The 19,509-nt window shown below is 41.4% G+C and overlaps 1 protein-coding gene across 1 annotated transcript; it reads right to left on the bottom strand.

The window, feature by feature from the left end:
• Positions 1-7,016: 7,016 nt before the first annotated feature.
• Positions 7,017-9,626, bottom strand: LOC125770675 (basic helix-loop-helix neural transcription factor TAP). The gene has a single exon (XM_049440589.1). The coding sequence runs from the start codon at positions 8,782-8,784 to the stop codon at positions 7,408-7,410; it is 1,377 nt and encodes a 458-aa protein (XP_049296546.1). The 5' UTR covers positions 8,785-9,626; the 3' UTR covers positions 7,017-7,407.
• Between the last annotated feature and the right edge of the window lie 9,883 nt (positions 9,627-19,509).

Below are 19,509 nucleotides of genomic sequence, written 5' to 3' on the forward strand. Positions count from 1 at the left end.
TATTAATTAGTTGGTTTAGTTCAATAGTTTTGATGAGTTGGAAAAAGGTTGAATTAAGTTACAGGATCAGGAAAAAAAGGTTGAATTAACATTACAGGAGAAGTAATGTTTCATCTTTATTTTTCTTGAAACTATTTGAAGAATTTGGGCGTACAGCATTCATTTTAGTAGGACAGTTGTTTAGGTATCGTTTTCCCACGAGACAAATTTTCCACTTCTGAAGATATCACAACAAAACAGTACACGTGTGCATCGAAGTGTTATTAGCAAACAATTCACCACCTTTTTTTAAACGAGCGCTAAAAAGATGATAGTGAAAATAATAACTCCACTTGGTATAAAAAAAACCGACCACATGCCATAATAAAAAATCACTTTTCACACCATTTTATTACTTCCGGATGAGCCTTCCGGAAGCCGGAAACCACTTCACACTAGCAGTAGCGACAGTTGCCAGAACTCCCGTTCGTCCATTCTTCGCTCCAATCGGGGCAAAGCGCATGTGGCGCTGGTTCCCACACAGCCACGTGCCACGTCGATGGTAACTGATCCATTTGTTAGCAACGATGGCGGCTCATCATCATCGCCCATGTTTGCGCACACTCCGCACGAGGTGTTCCGGCGGTAAAGATTTACCTTCTTTGCTCCTCCTTTTATGTTGCGTGTCTTGTGGCGTCCTTTAAGTGATAACACGCGTCAACAAGTGGGTGCCACGTGGCTTGTGGTGGCGCAATCCAAGGGGAAAAGGGCGGGTGTGACATTTTGTGTTTATTCTTTCACCCGGTGGCGTGCAAGCCACGTGCCAAGTGGGCAAAATCAGGATCGTTCATTCAAAACAATTAGCTAAATCGCATCTCGTAAGTTGGTTTCTAATTGAGTGACAAGTTGTCACGTGTCACACGCTTAACCCGCTCTCCCAGTTGTGGTTTTGCGATGGTTTTATCGTATAATTTGATTTGATTCCCTTTTTTTTTGAGGAAAACATACAAACATTATCACTTTTTCCTGAAACATTTATACAACTCGCCAACTGGGTGCCCTCACGCCCGGCCCAAGCTGTGATTGAGTTGTTTAAAGAGCGTGAAATTTTATGCATTTCGTTACGCCTGCTCGACCTAAATGGGGTACCACCAGCTACGGAGTGTGTCCTGCAGCCAACCACACCGGAACGTATCGTACGGATGGGATTTTGTCGTTTTCTTACTCTCGCATTGCATTCGGCGGCTACAAATCGAAACTGTAATGAATTTAAATGCTGTTTACTTTCCAAAGGCTGGCCACTCTGTTTGCTTGCTCCGTGTCACATGTTACATACTACTGGCTTACCCTCAACCCGCGGGGCTGCGTAATCCGATAGGAACCAATTTGCGGGAATGGTTTCGAAAGGGAAAATTTTTCCTTTTTTTTTCTTCGAACCTCGTACATGAAAGATGAAAAGGGCAAAGGCAACTAAACAGGGCCACATGTGTCCCTTTTTGGTTGCATTGGTTGCGGTTGACAAAAACGGACGAAAAAAGGACGAAAATTTGGTTGGAAAATTTTAGGAAAAAGTAATTTGTACCAATTCGCTACACCGTTCCGTATGGCGGATATTTCTAAAAGAGCATTTAAATATGGTAAAATAGGTGAAATGTTTCTTTTTTAAACTTCTGCGCTTCAGAATAGTAAAAAAAGCGAATCTTTCCAAGAAAAGAGTTTCCCACACGGATGCAAATGCGCCCCGAGGAACGAGAATTGTACTGCCGGCTGCAGGAAGTACCGAAATTTCACGGTAAATCTGGGCCTGCCTCGAATGTGTGCCCGGAAAACGGAAGCTGCGTTCCGTTTTTGCCAACGCCTACGGGCAACGGAAAGAAAATTATCTCCAAATGTGTCGCCCGATTCGTGACGCCATTCCGTGGTTCCGCCATGTTTTGCTCGAAGCAATATTGGTTAAATGGAAGATTGTCTTCAACCTCTCCGGTGCGGGAGAGGTTTTAATCACGGAAGCTGGCCACGGTTAATTATGGACAGTATGTGCAGCTGCCAGTGTGTAAGAAAATTCAATTTGTTTTTTCTTCGATAAGGAAATACGAAAACTCTTCCGGCGGACGACATTTTACAATAAAAGAGGTGGAGAATTTAGTTCGGAACTATTTCCAACCCCCTAATAAATAAATGGTACTTTAATAAGAATACAAACAGCGGACCAAATGCTGCACACACATATGGGTATGGGGTGGTACCGGTTAAGGGAAACTGTCCCGAGGCTATTAAAAGCTAATAAAATTGAGCCAAAGTTTACGTTACCTTCCGGCTGGCCGCGTTTGGCTGCGAGGCGTTGCGGTACTGGCAAAAACCGACACAAATGCATTCATTACATATTTACCTAACGTCAATCATGATTTCCTACGCAAGGTGATTAGCCTGATGATGAAAACGTATACAGCGGAGAGATGCATTAGCGTTTTTATCCTTCCAATAAGCATCTCCGAGCAAAGATTGGCAAGCGGGCTCCCTGCAAAACGATATTGGACAATGTGTTTGCTGATAGGATTAGAGGTTAGTTGGGCTTTTTTTCCTTTTTTTTGGCTGTTGGTTGTTGATCCCTTTTTCCTCATTTCCCAACATGCGACAGAGAGGGGTGCTTGTGTGGCTAATTTCTTGAGTTGCGTCATCTTGACAGGGAATCGATTGCCAAAAAATGTTTTAATCATCCTCGTGACACAGTAGGTTGTTTGTTTGTTGTGCTTTAGAACAACGAATGTTGCGACACAAGTTTTTTTTTGGATACTTTAAAGTGAAGTTTAAATGCCCCGAACGGGGTGAGTTTGTAGTGATTGATTGATTTTTAGTTTGATGTTTGAAGGTTTTTACAACTTTAAACCATTTGGCAAGGAATGGGAACACTTGATTTGGTGTCCTTGTTGTAAGATGATTTATTTATTAATCTTTTAATTTATATGATTGATTAATAGAACATCAAGAATTTAAAAAATTAAGATTTCATGTATTTTTTGAAGAGTTTCAATCTATATTTAAGGTTCTGTAAATAGATAGAAAAATAAATAACAAAATAATCAGATAAGAAGACACAATTTTCCCCGTTTATACACTATTGGAAAAAAGCAAACACTTCAACTACCGTTCAACCGTTGCAGTAAAGTGAATCGCTTTTGTTGCTGCACTTACCACTGCAATCTATTTCCATCTGTTGCATTATTACCCGCAAACCTAGTACAAAAACCCGCTAAACAAACGATACGGCCAATCAAATGTTGCGGTACAAAATAAATATATGTAGCTCGAATGGTGGTTTACCATCAGTTATGTTATTTCACATGTCATCTCACCCGCCGTTTGGACGCGGGGTTTAGTTCTCAACACTTTCAGCAAAATCGAAAGTGCAGAACCCTTTTTCTGCAAAGCATGTTTTGTTGCATATTTGATGCCTCTTCTAACCGACCGGTACCGTCGGTACGGGTGATGGCGATGAGACACATCTGTTCCAACAACATTTTCTGACCTACTTCAGTGTGGTTTATCAGGGCTGTGACATCTACAAACTCCACGCGACTACAATCGTAAATGTCAGTCATCGGTTTTATGACTCCAGAAATTGAAAATAGCTTACTTAGCTCCCAACACAATCAATGCAGTTGTCAGGTTTTAAAGATCTTCCCTTTGGATCGTTAGTGATTTTGGAATTATAGTTGAAACGATATCGTTAATGCCTCGTTACGCAATTCATCTGACCAATGGTCGGTGGTGCAAGGATCTTCCCAAATTGATGGGCAAAGTTATGTCAGCAGAAACTGCAGAATGCATTTAACGACCGGTGCAAAAAGGTCCTCCTGCTGTGATGCAACTACAGACGAACTTGGGTAATAAAAATTATGCCAATATTTGATTTGTCCGTAATGTTCGAATTGTTGTAACGACCCTGACGTAGGAAACTTGCATGTCTGTATGTGTTTTAGTCGGCCTTCCATCACCTCGTTGCTGGGTTTTATGGTAAAATTATACGGGGGCGATACAATTGTATGTTTTTGGAAGGGAAATCCGTTCGAACCGAAGGAGTGCATCCCGCTTCCTGGGTGAAATGGGAACGGCGAAAGGCCGAACACAAAATTTGAGCTTTACACATTTGTTTGTAAATGGATTTGGTCCTTTCTTCTCTTCCCCTTTTTGCAGAAAACTGGTAAAAATGCATTCCGAAGAGTTGTATCGTTTTGAATCTAATTTTATGGAAAGATGTGTGACTCCTTTTGTCAATGTCCTTAGCGTAGTGTAACGTACTAAAAACATGAATGGATGTGGAACAAAATGCCAAATCCAATAACATCCAAAGAATATGGACATGAAGGTCATCTCGGGGAAAAGCTGCTCCAAAAATAGGCATTTTTGTTTGATTGGATAAAGGTTGTACTGATGTCTTATCAGCTTTACATTTAGTTAAATTAGAGTTTCTTCTCTATCCAAGTCACGGCTTAAATATGACAAAGGGAAATTTTCCCTCAACAGTAGTAATACAGGAACTTCAATAAATTAGACCAAACAATGAGACATAAAACGATGGAACCTTGTCCCTAAAAATAAAACACTTTCTTTCAAACTCCTGCATGATTCACACATCTCGCCATAGTCTTTCGGGACGGTTTATAAATAATTCATGTAAAATAAAATGGCTATCACAAGATGTTGTACTAGGTCGGTGATCTCCCGGTGTCCTTTGCTCACTAAACAGTTCTGATTGATGAGGAATCGGTGGCAAGTACTTCGTGAAAATCATTAATATTTCTCCAGACAAAACACGATGCAATTAGGATTCTCTTCTGTATGTATCCAGGAGAGAACATTAACGATCTGAAGGTCGGCTATTCATGAGCCACAAGGACATTGAAGTTTGTACGAAGCTTGTCTAGTTTTTTTTTTGTTTTGTTTCAAACCACGAGAGAAGCGTTACGCTCGTGATTCCATCAATCCATCCCGTCCGGTGCAATATTTGCGAAATGTTCAAAACGTTAAATTATACGACACATATCCAAAATGGGAGGTTGGCACCGGGTTGGATGGAACGAGTCTTTGAGCGAACGAAAAGCGTATCATCAATCAAGCCACGTTTAGCAGTTTGTCAGAGAGTCTGGCGTCGTGCGCACGCGGGGATAAAGGTGAAAGGGCAGAGCGAGATTTATGAGCACTCTCTAACGAGCACGAGGGATGCTTTGCCGGTACCGGTACCGGGAACAATGGTTATAAAAATAATAGTGCAAAAGGAAATTCAATTCCAAGCCCCTCGAGTGCTAGGGCAGCAAGGCGCACGTCGGTTAGACCCGCCAATGGCACTGTTGCCCGAGAGCAATCCACGGCATGGAACCCCCCGAGGTGTTGAACAGTGGATTATTCGCATAATTCGGCCGGCTTGACAGGAGCCCGTACGGATCGGGATTGAGAACGGGGTGGTGAAACAAAAAAAAAGGGACCAAACCGAAAAGGACCCGCAAGGACCCTGCGCCGTCCGTTTGGACGAAGTCTGTGTGTCGTTCCGTCGTTCAGCGTGGTGGTGCTAGTGGTGGTGATTTCAACGTACAACCACCACACCATCACCTTCGTTCCGAGTTTGGTATGTCCTTTTGTACGCTTCCAGCGCAACATTGTAAGCCAACGGGCATGCGTGCGCCATTGATTTAAATCGACCCTTTGCGCCAAATGCGCACGACGGACGGATGACGTTTTGTACTGTTTGTTTGCTTCGGGTAATTGTGATGAATTGGGGTTTATAGCGCTTGCCGGCGCTGTCTGAGCTTGTTCCCCGGTTTGGACAGGTTTTTCACATTTAAAGGGACCAAATCCACCCGTGATCATCTGACGCGCCGTAGTTCGGTTGGTGATTTTCTCTTTGTTTTCCACCAAAACTTCGATTCGCTAAGGGGAAAACGTATCCTTTTTTTGCCAACAGTGGCCCCGGACATCACATGCTAGCGGGTGACAAAACGTTCGCAATGAATTTTTGATTTCATCCATTCATCGACGATTCAAAGTCATTGTTTGGACATTGTGGAACTCCCTTTCGCTCAAGGCTGGTGTTAAGCGGGAGGGTATAACAGTGCGGGAACGTGGGGAAAGAAATTCAGAAGCTGACCGACCTGTCCGTTAATACGACGAAACGAATCGCGTGACATTGCGATTGGCATCACCGATTAGAGCGTTCAAATTATGCGCTAAATTGCTGGAAAAGAAACAAACTTAATAATAAAGGTCATCCGTAAAACACTAAACACAAATAATCAAACGCGAATGTATTTATAATGGTTTTGGTGTTTACCGGTACTTTTGTTTTATCTTTATTAATCCTTTGTTATCCTTCTCTAATCGTTTCTGTAGCGCTAAAAACGTGGCAAAAATTCCTATTTATTTGTGTATATAGAAAAAATAATCTTTCCAGAGGCCCTGATTTGCCGAAGAGCACTTTTATAGCTATACCTCTTATTCAGTATAATATTTATATATATGATTTGTATTTCGTGAAGGCAATGTTACGAGAAGGAATTGTCGAGAGATGCTGAAATCGATCGGAAGGAGTAAAAAATATATAAGAATTTGAATCCTTCTAATCGATTTATTCGATTAACAATTGTTTAAGTGAGATTTACAGAACTTAACAGAAATGTCACAGAAAAATTGTTTTTCCACTTCCGATTTCCAGCAGATATTGTACATCTACGTAGACTTTCTGCAAAAACTTGACTAGTTAAATCAGACCATAGTTACGTTAAAATATTCTGTAAATTAGTAATCAAATCATTTTACTTCTATTCGTTATTCGTACCTTAGCAAAATGAAGCAAAACAAGCTGTTTACTTAACAGAAAAGACATGAAAGTATTGTTTATCCTAACGAACTGTACAACCGTTTCTGGAAGGAATTAAGAAACAAATTTTGATAAAACATACTTTATAAACAATAAAAAAGAAAGAGAAACATGAAGCTTGAAAATAATCACAAAACATGTGAAAACAATACAAACATATTGCGCAAAATGGAAAACACAATAAGCAGGGAACATTAAAGAAATTAAAACAAAAGAACAATAGAATAAACAATCAAAGATTGAAAGACTTTCTTCATCCAAATTCTTTTCAGTACGGTTGTAATGGAGGAAAACGATTGAAACAGTTAAACATGCATTATCTGATAACTATTTGGATAGAATCACTATTGCTTTGTACTAGCAAGAAGTGGTCCTGCTGTATCCTCCTACTCCTAGTAAAACAATCGCAAGTCTATCACCATGAACAACGTGATTTCCGTCTGTCTAACCTACTGTTATTGTACCTCTAGAATTGCTTTTAAAACGTTCTTCGTGTATCACTTTTCGTGTGTAAACCTTCACTAAGCACTGGACAGTAGTAGAGGAGGGCTTCAGCCTCATGCTACGGTGGCACCACCAAACTCATCGAATATGCCCGAATCTAACCCGGTGTAACCGGGATCTCCGTTGCCTTCACGCCATGGTGGAGTTTGGTTATAGAAACTGCTGTTGTAGTGCATCGTCTGACCAGTATTTCCTTGGGGTGAGTGACGTTGCTGCTGACTAACCATCTCCGGACAGTTTGATGTAGTTCTAAACTCGGACACTCCATGCGGTGTCATCTGAGGGTAGTAACCGTTACGATTGTAAGCCGGATCTTGTCCGGGCTGTATGTTTGGAGGTCCTGCTGCTACTTGCCGTGTTCCATTCAGATGCGGATGAGGCGGATGATGAGGTCTCTGTTGGGACATCACCATCGGCGATGCAGTTTGCTGATGCTGGTGCGGATATTCAGTTGGATATGTCGACTGTTGGTTAGCTGTTGGCGACCGTGCATTATAGGCCGCATCGAAGGCACCACGAAATAGGGTATAGTTTTGTTTGGAAAATTGTCCTGATTGTCCAGCAGCTTGAGCGAAATCAACCTCTCCCGTATTGGGCCCATTCACAACGGCACCGTACTGCTGCATACTGTTGTAGAAATCACCGGCCGTAAATGGTCCTCCCATACCCCACTGATGACCCGCAGGTGGTGGGTTGATGAACATCGCATCGAACAGTTCCTTATTGATACGTTCGCCACTTAACGTGAGACTCTGTAGCTTCTCCAAATCCAGCTGTATCGAACCATCCAAATCGAGTAGCTGCACCAACGAGAAGATGTAATTGTACGCAAACCGCAGTGTCTCGATCTTGGTCAGCTTAGTATCCTCAGGAAAGGTCGGTAACGTTAAGCGTAATCGTTCGAGTGCCTCGTTAAGTGTATGCATCCGGTTCCGTTCGCGATCGTTCGCCTTCAGCCGCCGGACACGCTTGATGCGCATCACCTGAGTAGGACTCCGATTGCGCGTGATCCGACTCTTGCCCATCGCGTACTTCCGTTTCGGTTTGTGCTCCGTACCATCGCCGGCAGGCGTTGGTTTAATCGGGGTGGATGTTTGAACACCAAGACTTGGACAGAAGGAACCCGCAAGTTCTTTCTTCCCCAGCGATGCCGTTTTATCCTTCAATGATTGCCGACCGCGTTTCTTTGCCGGAGGTAAAGTCTCGGTATCGGCAAGCATCATATCCATCGGAGCAGGGCCCGGGACTAGTTGAGGCGCGAGTTTTCCATGATCGAAACTTAACTTCCTCGGACCCTGTTGTTGCAGACAGCCGGCAAACGTAAGATCGCCAGCGCACGACTCATAGCTCTTTTCAAACCCACTGTCCTCCGACGTGTAGTCGTCGAAGTCTTCGAACGAACGATCATCGAATCCACAGTACGAGGACATACTTCACCGGGAGGCACTGGAGTCCCTTGGAGTCTCTGGGACAGCACACTCGAACAGAGGCAACAGGCCGTGGTAACACTTTTTTGGACAAAAGCACACTCATGCGACTACACTTTCACATTCAGGCACATACTAGCTAGTATCGTTATAATTCTTATTTGTAGCGACACACACGAACACATGGAATGGGATAATTTCTTCTTAACTTAATAGTGTCTCACGCGTAGTCCATTCGCGCCTAGAAAGCATGGAAAAATAAAACACGCTCCCGCTCTACCGTACTCTACCGGTAACGAACACCAAATACGCACCCGACCGGCAGGGTTGAAAAGTTTTATAACGAACACAACCCCTAACCGAACCGAATAGGGACCATAATTTCGGTCTCGCTCACGCTTTCCCCGGCTTTCCCGCTCGTCCGGTAGCGTTCGTCCTCGTTTCTTCCCTTTTTTTTCCTCCTTTCCGATCGAGCCCTCTGCTCCGAACTGCGTCCTATCGGTGGCGTTTGTTTTTCCCGGGGGTTTTTCTCTTAACCCTTGTTGGGTGTTTCGTTTCTTCCTTCTGTGGCACGCACCGTAGCGTTACTGTTATCCTGCTTCACCCGTACTTTGCTGCAGAGTAAAGCAGCTCGTTAGGAGTGTGGTGCGAGTGTTTTCGGTGCCTGTTTTTTTGTTGGTTTGACTACGTGTGTAAGGGGATGGAAAATCGGTTCGGGGGCTGCTGGCAACCCTCGTTCACTTGTTTCAGAAGTATTCAATTGTTCCCGGTGACATGGACAGCTAGTACAGGTCAGTATCGACGGACCGGTAGCTGGTAGTTTGATTGTATAGAGACAGAGAGAGAGAGGGTGGATTCACGGCTGCGTCCTTAAGAGGAAGAAGTAAGTCGCGAGTTATAGTGGTGTGATAAATAATAGAAACAGAAATTATATAAAATACAACAAAATAATAAAAATGTAAAATAAACCAATCGCATAAACAATTAAAAGCAATAAGCATTATTCAAAACTCGTGCTATAAATATTTGCTATAAAATATTATTGTTTCAAAAACGTGCCAATTCGTACGACCACCACCGTACGGCAACCGGTGTCTGGGGTGTTTTTACATAAAGGCAAAACCCTCCACAAAAACGGGACACAACCCCTCCATCCGGCCCCTATCAAACGAGGCATCAATCCAATTTCCACCAATTGGGCGGTGAGGAAAATGTTGTTTTGATGTGCCGACGTGCTGTTGTTCGCCGAGCAGTTTCTTTCGGATGCTAATCACGAACCGGCTCAAAGAAAAAAGGGACAAATTTTGCCAACCCGCCGTGGTTGATGCAGTCTCTCAAGATGCTTGTGGTAGACATGAGGAGCTGGTTTTATGGCAGGTTCTGGCACTTCGGGTAGCTATGGTGTGGAACGATCCCTTTTGCGTCCGGCTTTTTGGGGGATGGGTGAATAATGATGGGTTAGATCGAACCATGGCTGCCGCTGCTAATACTATTGCTAATCTGTGAGGATTTATCTGTAAGCGGAAGTTTTTCCGGGGGTTTTTGCAGGATATTCAATGATGCTCGATGGCCGATCGAATAGTGGGAGTTATCGAATTTTAATGGTACTTTCCCCGACTTGACCGACATGGGTGACAAATGATTTGTAAAGCCGTAAAAAGCATTTTATTTAGATGGTGGTTTTTGGATGAAAGGGAACATTTTTCTAGTATTATGTATTTGTTGGAAAAAAAATCTTTTTATAGGAGACACCACCTTAGACTTCAAAGAATATAACGTCCTTTAATCTGGAAGCATGAGCGGATCTCAGTTGATCATCCATCATGGTGAGATCATTCATAAATCTCATTGTTGGAACGCTACCTTACAAATATGCGTAAAATTTACAACCATATCTCCTGTTTGCAAAAAAATGGCAACAATTCCCTTACTTCACCGTACGTGCCGACAAGTAATGAATCAAACGCGACAATAAAAAGGATTCATCGACCCTTGAAAAAAGTCATCCGAAGGCGGTACCGGATCAATTAAAATGGTTTGATCTTCGTCTGGCTAACACCCTTGCCATGTCCTAGGGTCGATTCGATTTTATGCTTTATCATATTTTTTGCAAACCCTTTTTTGTACACCGGCCGGCTGCTAGTCGAAGCTGAGTCTGATCGGGACTGTGAATTCGTTCTGGATCGTTCGATCGATCGTTTACAAAAGTAGACCACTGCCAAACAGGTCGGGTTATGATGAAAGTGTTTTATTTCGGGAATATGGGAATATCTTTTTACCGAACCGAACCCTTTCATAACATATTTTTGGGCGGACGAGTTTTTTTTCTTTCCTCTTGTTATTGCGATTTACCACCCGGTGACGCTTTAGCATCAAAAGATTGATTCGTTTCGGAATGTTTTTGGCATGTGGATGTATTTTCTTCTTTTTTCTATGATTTTTCTATGTATGTGCCGGTTCCGAACCGGGCGTTTCTATTTATCTTTCCGCACGGCAAAATTGGCAAATCCTTTCGATATTTGTCTGTTCCAATTTTTTTTGTTGCTGTTCATCCTTTATCAACACGTTATTTACAAATGCGCGAAGTGCAAAATGTGTCCGGATGCGTGGCGAAATTTTATTTGATTTTATTGATGGTGGCGGACGGCTTTTTAGGAAAATTGGTGGAAAATGGGTACAGTAATTGAAGGTGATAAATCGATGAACGATGCTCGAAATGGCAGATGCTTGATGCAGCTTGCAATTGTCACGCTTTGCTAAAAGTGATCCAGATGGAGAATGCTTTTTTTTCTTTATTTCAATCCTTTCTCGTAGGATAGTCTCGAAACGATAGTTTTTGAAAAAGTTTGGCAACTTTTCGAGGAAGGATTACTTGACGGAACTCTTTCGCTGAAAGGATTAAGCCACCAAGCGTTGCTTCTGGTAGGACAATCCTTTAAGCCTTTCGGCACCCCTTCCCATCGGTGAATTCCTCTTTCGTTGAGTGGTGAAAGCTGAAGAAACACGACTCCATTTCATTGGAAGGATTGTACTGGATTATAGGGTGGACCAAATGTGTTGACCACTGACCGAGATTGAGAGCTTTGTGACTGATTAGACAGTGCTGTTTTTTCTTCGTTGGCTTGGTTTAAAGTCTTGCACTCCAATACCCAAGAAAACAAACATATAATTATGGAAAGCATCCCTTGGCCGCGTTAACTAAGTGAGGACACGTGCGAAGTCGACAAGACTCGTTTCCCTCATAAAAGATCAAGAATTACTCGCACGTGTCCCAGCGAAAACAATATCCAAAAACGATGAAAGCTTAAACGTTTCATGCTCACACATACCCAACAATTGGTCAATGGTTTTTGGGCTACATTTTCATGGAAAGGGAAAGGGAAAGATGAGAAGAAAAAAGGAATCGAAAGAGGAAGTGGAAAGTTGCTGTGTCAGCAGCTACCGGTAAAAGGACCGTTTCGGTAAAAGCGGAAAAGGAAGGTAACAATTATTGTTCCGCGGGGATGATCTATCCTTTTTTTGTTGTTTGGACAGGAAGAAACACTCGCACAGACAGAGTGGTGTAGGTCCTGGAATCTCATTAGTGTTGTTATTATGATAATTTTAGGCTTTTGCTTGCTTCCTTCCGGTAGCTCATTTACATACGCAAGGAAGATGTTTAAGATCGTATTTATTTTCGCCTAAAAGGATCATTTCCAATGAAAAAAAGTCGTCCTTAATGCTAATCGTTCTTCAGCAACAACATTTTTTGAGAGGAATCTTCTTTCAGAGAAAGAGTTGAACATAAAACAATTTTTGCTAATCGATGAAATGCACTCGAAACTTTCATCTTTTGTTGACTGATAGAACACATTTCGACACAACTCCAAAAGAGCATTATAAAGACGATTATCACAAGCTTAAAGATGTTGTCCATCTTTGAAATATTTTCAATTGAAAGTAGAGGTGAGCACACTCAGTACCAGTGAGTAAAAGCGCTTAATCCTGCAAGTGAATTTATGGCTTCAACTCAGCTTGAACTCAACTCAGTAGTTTTAATGAAACTTTCACTCACTCTTTTGCGATTTAACTCACTCACTCTCACCCACTCAAATCACTCAACAAGAGTGAGAAAAAAAAAGATTACAATCAATAAATAATAGATTTTGAACAAATTAGCTTTAGGTTAAACTTTCATAAATCATTTTATAAATATTATTTTACTTTACTATAAATTATTCATCAACATCTGAAGTTTTCTAAACTATATAAATTACCTGCAAATGTCTTTTATGCACACATGTACCCTTCTAATAACTTGCTCGCCTTTACTGACTTTCGTAGTCAGCAAATAAAACAAATTAATATACTATTCTTAAACAGTATGGTATAATTCCTCGTCACCAAAGTCAACATGAAACGTGTTATAAGTGTAAACTGGACACCTGTGCCGTTTGTTGGTGGTGGTGTAAAAATGACCCTTGTAGTCCCCGGTATGCAAACAAACCATAGATCATAAACTGGGAACATATGCTTCATATGCTGACAAACCCATTGCCAAGACGGCAAACACACAGCGCAGACAAACAGTGGCAAATGATCGCGTGCCACGGCTTCAACGTACGACGTGAAACATTAATGGACTTGAAAGGTGGTAACTGGTGATGTTTATTCGTGTGTTAGTTGTTTTTGCAAAGGGATCTTTTCGCTATCTATTGCTAGTGGCACGTGTGTAGCGTTTAAAACGTAATCTAAATTATAAATGAAAGGAGCCTGGTGGAAATTGTATTGATCGTAAAAGAAAGATTCTGTACGATCTCTGTTCTATTTGATCAGCAACGAAAAGGTAGTTGATTATTGGTGGTGACATTTAAATCCCACTCGAATCATTTCAAGTGGTTGGCCACAAACTCCTGTTTTGCACCGAGAAAGCCTCTTGTCCGTTGTTTAATGCCATTTCGTTCTGCACTTCCCTACTTTTCCTGCTGGTAGTTGTTGAACCAAAATGGAGAAACCGTCCTAGCCAACCACACCGAATCGTGTGTATCAAATCTAACCTTTTCATACGTTTAGAGGCTTGTTGATGAAAATTAATTTGCATAATATTTATATCCATCCATCGAGTGTTTCGGAACGATTCCGAACGGTGCATCCCATCTCCCGAGTGGAAGAAGTGGACGCATATCGGTATCCTCTCCCAGGAGAACATCATCCTTTCGTTACCGTTACGGACCGTTACGTCATTTGCTTCTGGTTTGAATCTTTTCTTTTCTCTTTTTTTTCGACACCTCCAGAACGAGAAACAGGACGGTGGTCCCCTGTTTTCCCTGCTCGGGAGCGTTCCCCCGAGAGAATGCACCGCAAAAACCCGGTGCTGTTGGCCCATAAATTATGCGTTGTTTTGTCAGACGCAAATAAACATGAAAAATTTAATTTATGCAAACGATTCGGGGTTTTCGTAGACGTAGAAAGCCCTTCCGCATGCTTTGGATGAGCCGAGTTTATGCAACGAACACTGGTAAGCATTTTTATCTGGTTGCAGATTATTTCAAACTAACTTTGACTCGTCAGAAAAGAAAGCAGAGAAAAATGCTACAAAGCTTCAAGAGAATGTAAAACAAATAGACATCCTAGTCAACTGTCCTTACCCGAAGGCCCATCACACGGGAGATGCATTTTGTTATGTTCGCAAACTTTTCCTTTCCCGCCCGTGTCCGGATTGATGTGCAACGAGGGAATGATTTGAATAACAATCGCCTCGGTAATGAAGCTTCGTTTTTTTTCCTTACTTTGGTGTGGTAATTTTTCATTACCACCGGAATCGTGTCATCCTCCAAAAAAGGTAGTAAATAAAGCGAATTTTTCCTGGTGCCGGAAGAAGGGAAAAATTTAATTAAATACACTCAACCACACCATCGGCATACTAAGGTTAGTATTGCGTTGAAAACATACTCGTTTAGGGGTGGACGAACTACGCACCAGTACTGGTTTGTGCCCAGTTCCACATCAAGGGACGAGCGAAGGCGTTGATGCATAACAATTATTGCATTTGGTTTTATGATTGTGAAATTAAATGATAAGCCAATAGTCATCCATTCGCCCGCAGACACCTTTTTCCTGCATAAGCAAGAAGGGATATTTGATGCATCAACGAGGGTTAGATGTACCTACGGTCGAAAACGAAAGATTTCAACGTAAGAAAGGAACCTTCCCCGAGGGACAGTTGTCTGTATGGGAGAAAGATTTCTTCTTATAATTGAATTGATATGATCAAAGCTAATATTGTTAATGTGTTTGAACGAATAGTATCGATCAGCTGCATGCTGTGGTATGTAACAACTTGTTAAATTTAATATCTTTCCATTAATATTTTAAACCACTTTTATGGGAGGGTCAGTTGTGACATGAAATATAACCATAAAACATGCAATAAAAAGCATTAATCCGTGTACTTTTTAAATACTTTAAAATAACACAATTTACCAACACCTGAACAGATTATTCCTCATCATCCGGTTCGTCTACAAAAACAACCCGTTACGGGTTGTCAATCTTGAAGAGAGAACGAAAAACAAAAAAACCTCCAAAAAGGGGTTTATTTTCGCTGTGTTGTCGTTGTTGATAATCCGTTCCACTGCATCGGGTACACCGTATCAGATCAAAGCTGGTGATTTTTATTGTTGATTTCACTCCTCAGCGCACTGTAAAATGTGAATAAAATTCTAATTACAAGCCTTAATCCTGTCCTACCCGGTTAAACACGCGCCAGCCAGGGGTAATGCATACATTCACGAGCTTAATCCTTCACTTCCTGCTCCGGTGAATGTGTGTTTTGTCGCGTTGGCTGTGTATTTTTCACCAGCGATAAGACGGAATTGGAGGGTAAGAGGGGTACAAGGGTTTTTCTGTTTTGTTCTAAACTCGTACGACATGGAAAAGTATCAAAATAAATGTTACACTTTGGTGGTCCTATTGTAAAGGCAGAGCGATCCGCACCATCCGCGCGGGTACGCGTGCATGGAGGAGTGAACGATCAACCCCTTTTTTTTCGTTGGTATGTTACCCTTTTTTCCCCGGGAAGAAGATCCTGATTTCCGGGTGGATGGAAAATCTTGCTGGAAAGGGGACAAAGTTGTGGCAGGATTGTGCTGAATGAAAAGTGTTGATACAAAGGCTTTGTAATTTACAGGAGTTTTCCAGTTCAAGTTACAAAGTTTGTGTTGTTTCTAGACTTTTTTCAAGTTGAACTGGAATGTTTCAAAGGAGATCTGTAATTCTTCTCACTTTCTAAAATTTTTGTAAGCTGAAAAAGCTTTCAGGAAGCTTGGGAGGGAATTTATTTCCTACGGAAGTTCTTACAAATTGAATTTACAATATTTTTTCAATATCGCGTGCGTTGGAGTTCGGTCTTGTGTGTTGAGATTCTGCATTTAATTCTTATCTAAGCCAACTATATCTACAAAAAGAACATCCCAGCATAACTTTCGCTACAACCTCATCCATCCTGGACCGATGGACACCCAAAAAGGACACGTGTTCCGAAAGTGTCCCAGAAATCCTAACCCACAGCTTCCACTCATGGCTGACTTTCTCTACTAGCAACAAGGATCATAGCTGTGTTAGCGCCTACCGACCACCTCCTAACCTCAAAAATGCAACAAAATGTTTAAAGTTCTTCCCCCCATTCTATGCCCTTCTCCCTACCTTGTTGCTTGTCCCGCTCTGGCTTGTCCGCTACTGCTACTCTATCAAAAGTTAAACAAATGCAACTCGATCGCACCCTTCCGAAACCGTTTTGCAACCCCTTTTTTATTCGACGGCCAACTCATGTTTGCTGCCCTGCTTTGCTCCGTTATAGCCGTTGTCGCTAGTTAACTAGGTATGGCAAAAAAAAAAGAATTTAAAAAACTAAAAACTTGCCGTTTCTTTTTTGCAAACGATAAACCAAGGATGTTTAATGGTAACGATGCGCTCGAATGTGCTATCTCCTTCTTGATTTTGAACAAACAAAAGACATACTAGTGGAAGACATGGAGGGAGAGGTGCGAGAGGGTTAAGGTAAAAATGATGTCATAAAAAAAAACGTTAACCGGCTTCACGAGCATAAAATTGTTCAAGTACAACAAAAGGTTTGACAAAAAAAAACGTATAGAAAACTGGTGCAGGAGTTTAATGTTAAAAAAATGATGTTAGTTTATCCGGCTGAAGCATGGAAAAACAAATGCAGCAGCAGTGGAAGTTGTGTCCCTGGTCCTTAGTCGAAGCGAGCAGGGCCTTCGACCTCCCTCCGGGCATAATCTGTGCAAGGATATCAATCAAAGGATAAGAGTCGGTGGTCCTATTGGGAAGGAGAGAAGGGTACCAAAAGCTCATAAATTTCCACACAATCATAATCATTCGTTGTTGTTTTTCTTCTGTTCAGGTTATGGATCAGTAACGGGTTAACGGATTTCGGATAATGGTGACTGGTGCCCTTTGTCGTGTACTGCGTGTCTGTGGAAAGTGTTCGAGTTAAACCTCCAAAATAACAAAGAAAACTCAGTGGCGGAACTAACAGTAGGAGGAGTAGGTGGCCACTTTTCTAACTGCTTCATTGCCACCTGATTGAACCAATGCTCCTTTAAAGCGTTTTGCTACTGGTCACAAGAATAGTGTTTTGTGTTACAAAAAAGTGTTTATATGCCTCCATTTTCCATGGCATAAAGGAGGAACGAAGTGTGTGCGAAAGAATAAGATCGAGCGGCCGCTTCGCCGCTTATAGTTGTGTAGGTGTGTCGTGATAACGGTAATGAGAAAAGGAGAAATTGTGATCAGTAGCGATCGGACCGCGTGACGTTTGAGTTATGAAAACAAAAAGCTCTCGGTACATATACAATTTTGCGAAAGAGTTGTTTTTTCTTATGCAAAAAGTGATATCTTTTGCTCGAGGATCTTTTTCTATACAAAGTTAGTAGTTAGTGTACAAATTCGTGTGTTGATGTGATGTTGAAAAGTATAAATTGTTGCCAGCGTCGGCTTGGCTCGCATGACACTTGTTCCTATCGATCGTGTGTGGTGGTTTCAATACCGTCAAAAAAATGATGGACGCCATTGCAGATGCTGTGTTGAGGTAGTGCGTTTGCCTCGTTACGAATTCTTTCGGGATTGGATAAGTCATCAATACAGTGTCGTATCTAATGGTGTCGTGTCGGTTAAGAGTGTTGGTTGTTTTTTAGTGAAAAATAGTTTCTATTGTGTCGATGTCTATTGCTCAATGAGGTGATTGCTTATTGCATTAAATCGTGTATCGTAAATTGTGGCCATTTTAGGCGAGTGTGCTGTTTTAAATGTGCCAAAGCTAATTTGAATGGTGTATGTGCCTTAGGGCACAAAAAATTCAAATGTTGGTTGTTTTTTGGTGAAAAAAAGTGAAATCTTTTCTCAATGTGAAGTGAAGTGATTTCTCAATGTGGATTTGTATATTTTAAAATGTCTGGTATGTGTATTTAAAGTGTGTTTATGATAAAAAAAGAAAATGGCAATGTGTAAAAGCAAAGAGCTAGCGAAGAAGAAGTTTTCTCTTCCGAAGTGAATGATTTCCTGTGGTAAAGTGTCCTGCGTACAAACTATCGTTTTCTCGGGTAAGTAAACCACATTCAACAATGAGTTTATATCATTAGGTGGCGATGCAAATTTCGTATATTTTATGTAAAGCTAAAACTGAGCTAAATTACCGGCCACCAGTTTTGTATTGGTAGAAGCTATTCCGCCACGGGCCTCCAAGGGGTTTGATTCGTCGCTGAAAAAACTGTCTTTCATTTGGACGCTGGAATTATTAAGCGATAATGAGATTCTTTTGTTGCACTTTTTGTCGGTAGACAGCTTGTTGATCAGATCAAACATTTGATCATGCGCTTTGTGATCAATTGATTAAACTGAGCCATTCGACATGAAGAACACGATTGAAACTGAAGACAATTTTTACCAAACCAGCTTCAAAGCATATGATCAACACAAGTTGTTGTGTAAAAAAAATATATTTGCAATTCATTGCGTAAAGTTTTCAATTAAAGCAAACAAATTGGTAGCATTACGATGTATAGTTGAGCAAACAGAAACGGTAAATAAACATGGGAGCCACTCCATCGGGAGCCTATCCTTTATGCAAGGGTGGTAGAACCTGAATCGATCAGGAGCAAGTAAATCGATCCGTCATCGTTCATGTCATCAAAGTAATCTCCCCGTATTATCACACAATGTGGGTTGTTAACTGGAACTGGATGTTACTCTTGATACCCTCGGGTCGCAAACAACTCAAAAAGGGTTGATGTACACGACAGGTATGGCCCCATCCCCTAATAAGGACGATGCAACATAAACACTCCATAAAACATGCATATGATAACATGATATGATAACATCAAACATGGCTTATTAATCATGTACAATCAATTAATGAATTATCGTATCCGTACAATGAGTAAATAGACCAATAAGAAATAGAGTGTTATGAAATAGTTGATGATATGAAATAGTTGATGATATGAAATTTATTTAGAACACTTCTATTGTATAGATGTTAATGCGAAACATTAGATAGAATATTTTCAACGGCAAATTCGAAACCCATCCACGTCATCCACGCTATTCTTCCAGAGCTACGATTACACAAAACAATCTGATCGCACAGTGGGATTAATTTGCGTTGGTCAAATTTTACTGACATTTCCCGAATATTCGAGAACTGTCAGGAAGCCAGACGGTAGCAAG

The sequence above is a fragment of the Anopheles funestus genome, chromosome 3RL (genome assembly GCF_943734845.2).
Source record: "Anopheles funestus chromosome 3RL, idAnoFuneDA-416_04, whole genome shotgun sequence".
In the NCBI taxonomy this organism is placed as follows: domain Eukaryota; kingdom Metazoa; phylum Arthropoda; class Insecta; order Diptera; family Culicidae; genus Anopheles; species Anopheles funestus.

Bases quoted from the DNA above. Each gene is read 5' to 3' on its own strand.
- LOC125770675 (XM_049440589.1), bottom strand. From the start codon at position 8,784: ATGTCCTCGTACTGTGGATTCGATGATCGTTCGTTCGAAGACTTCGAC.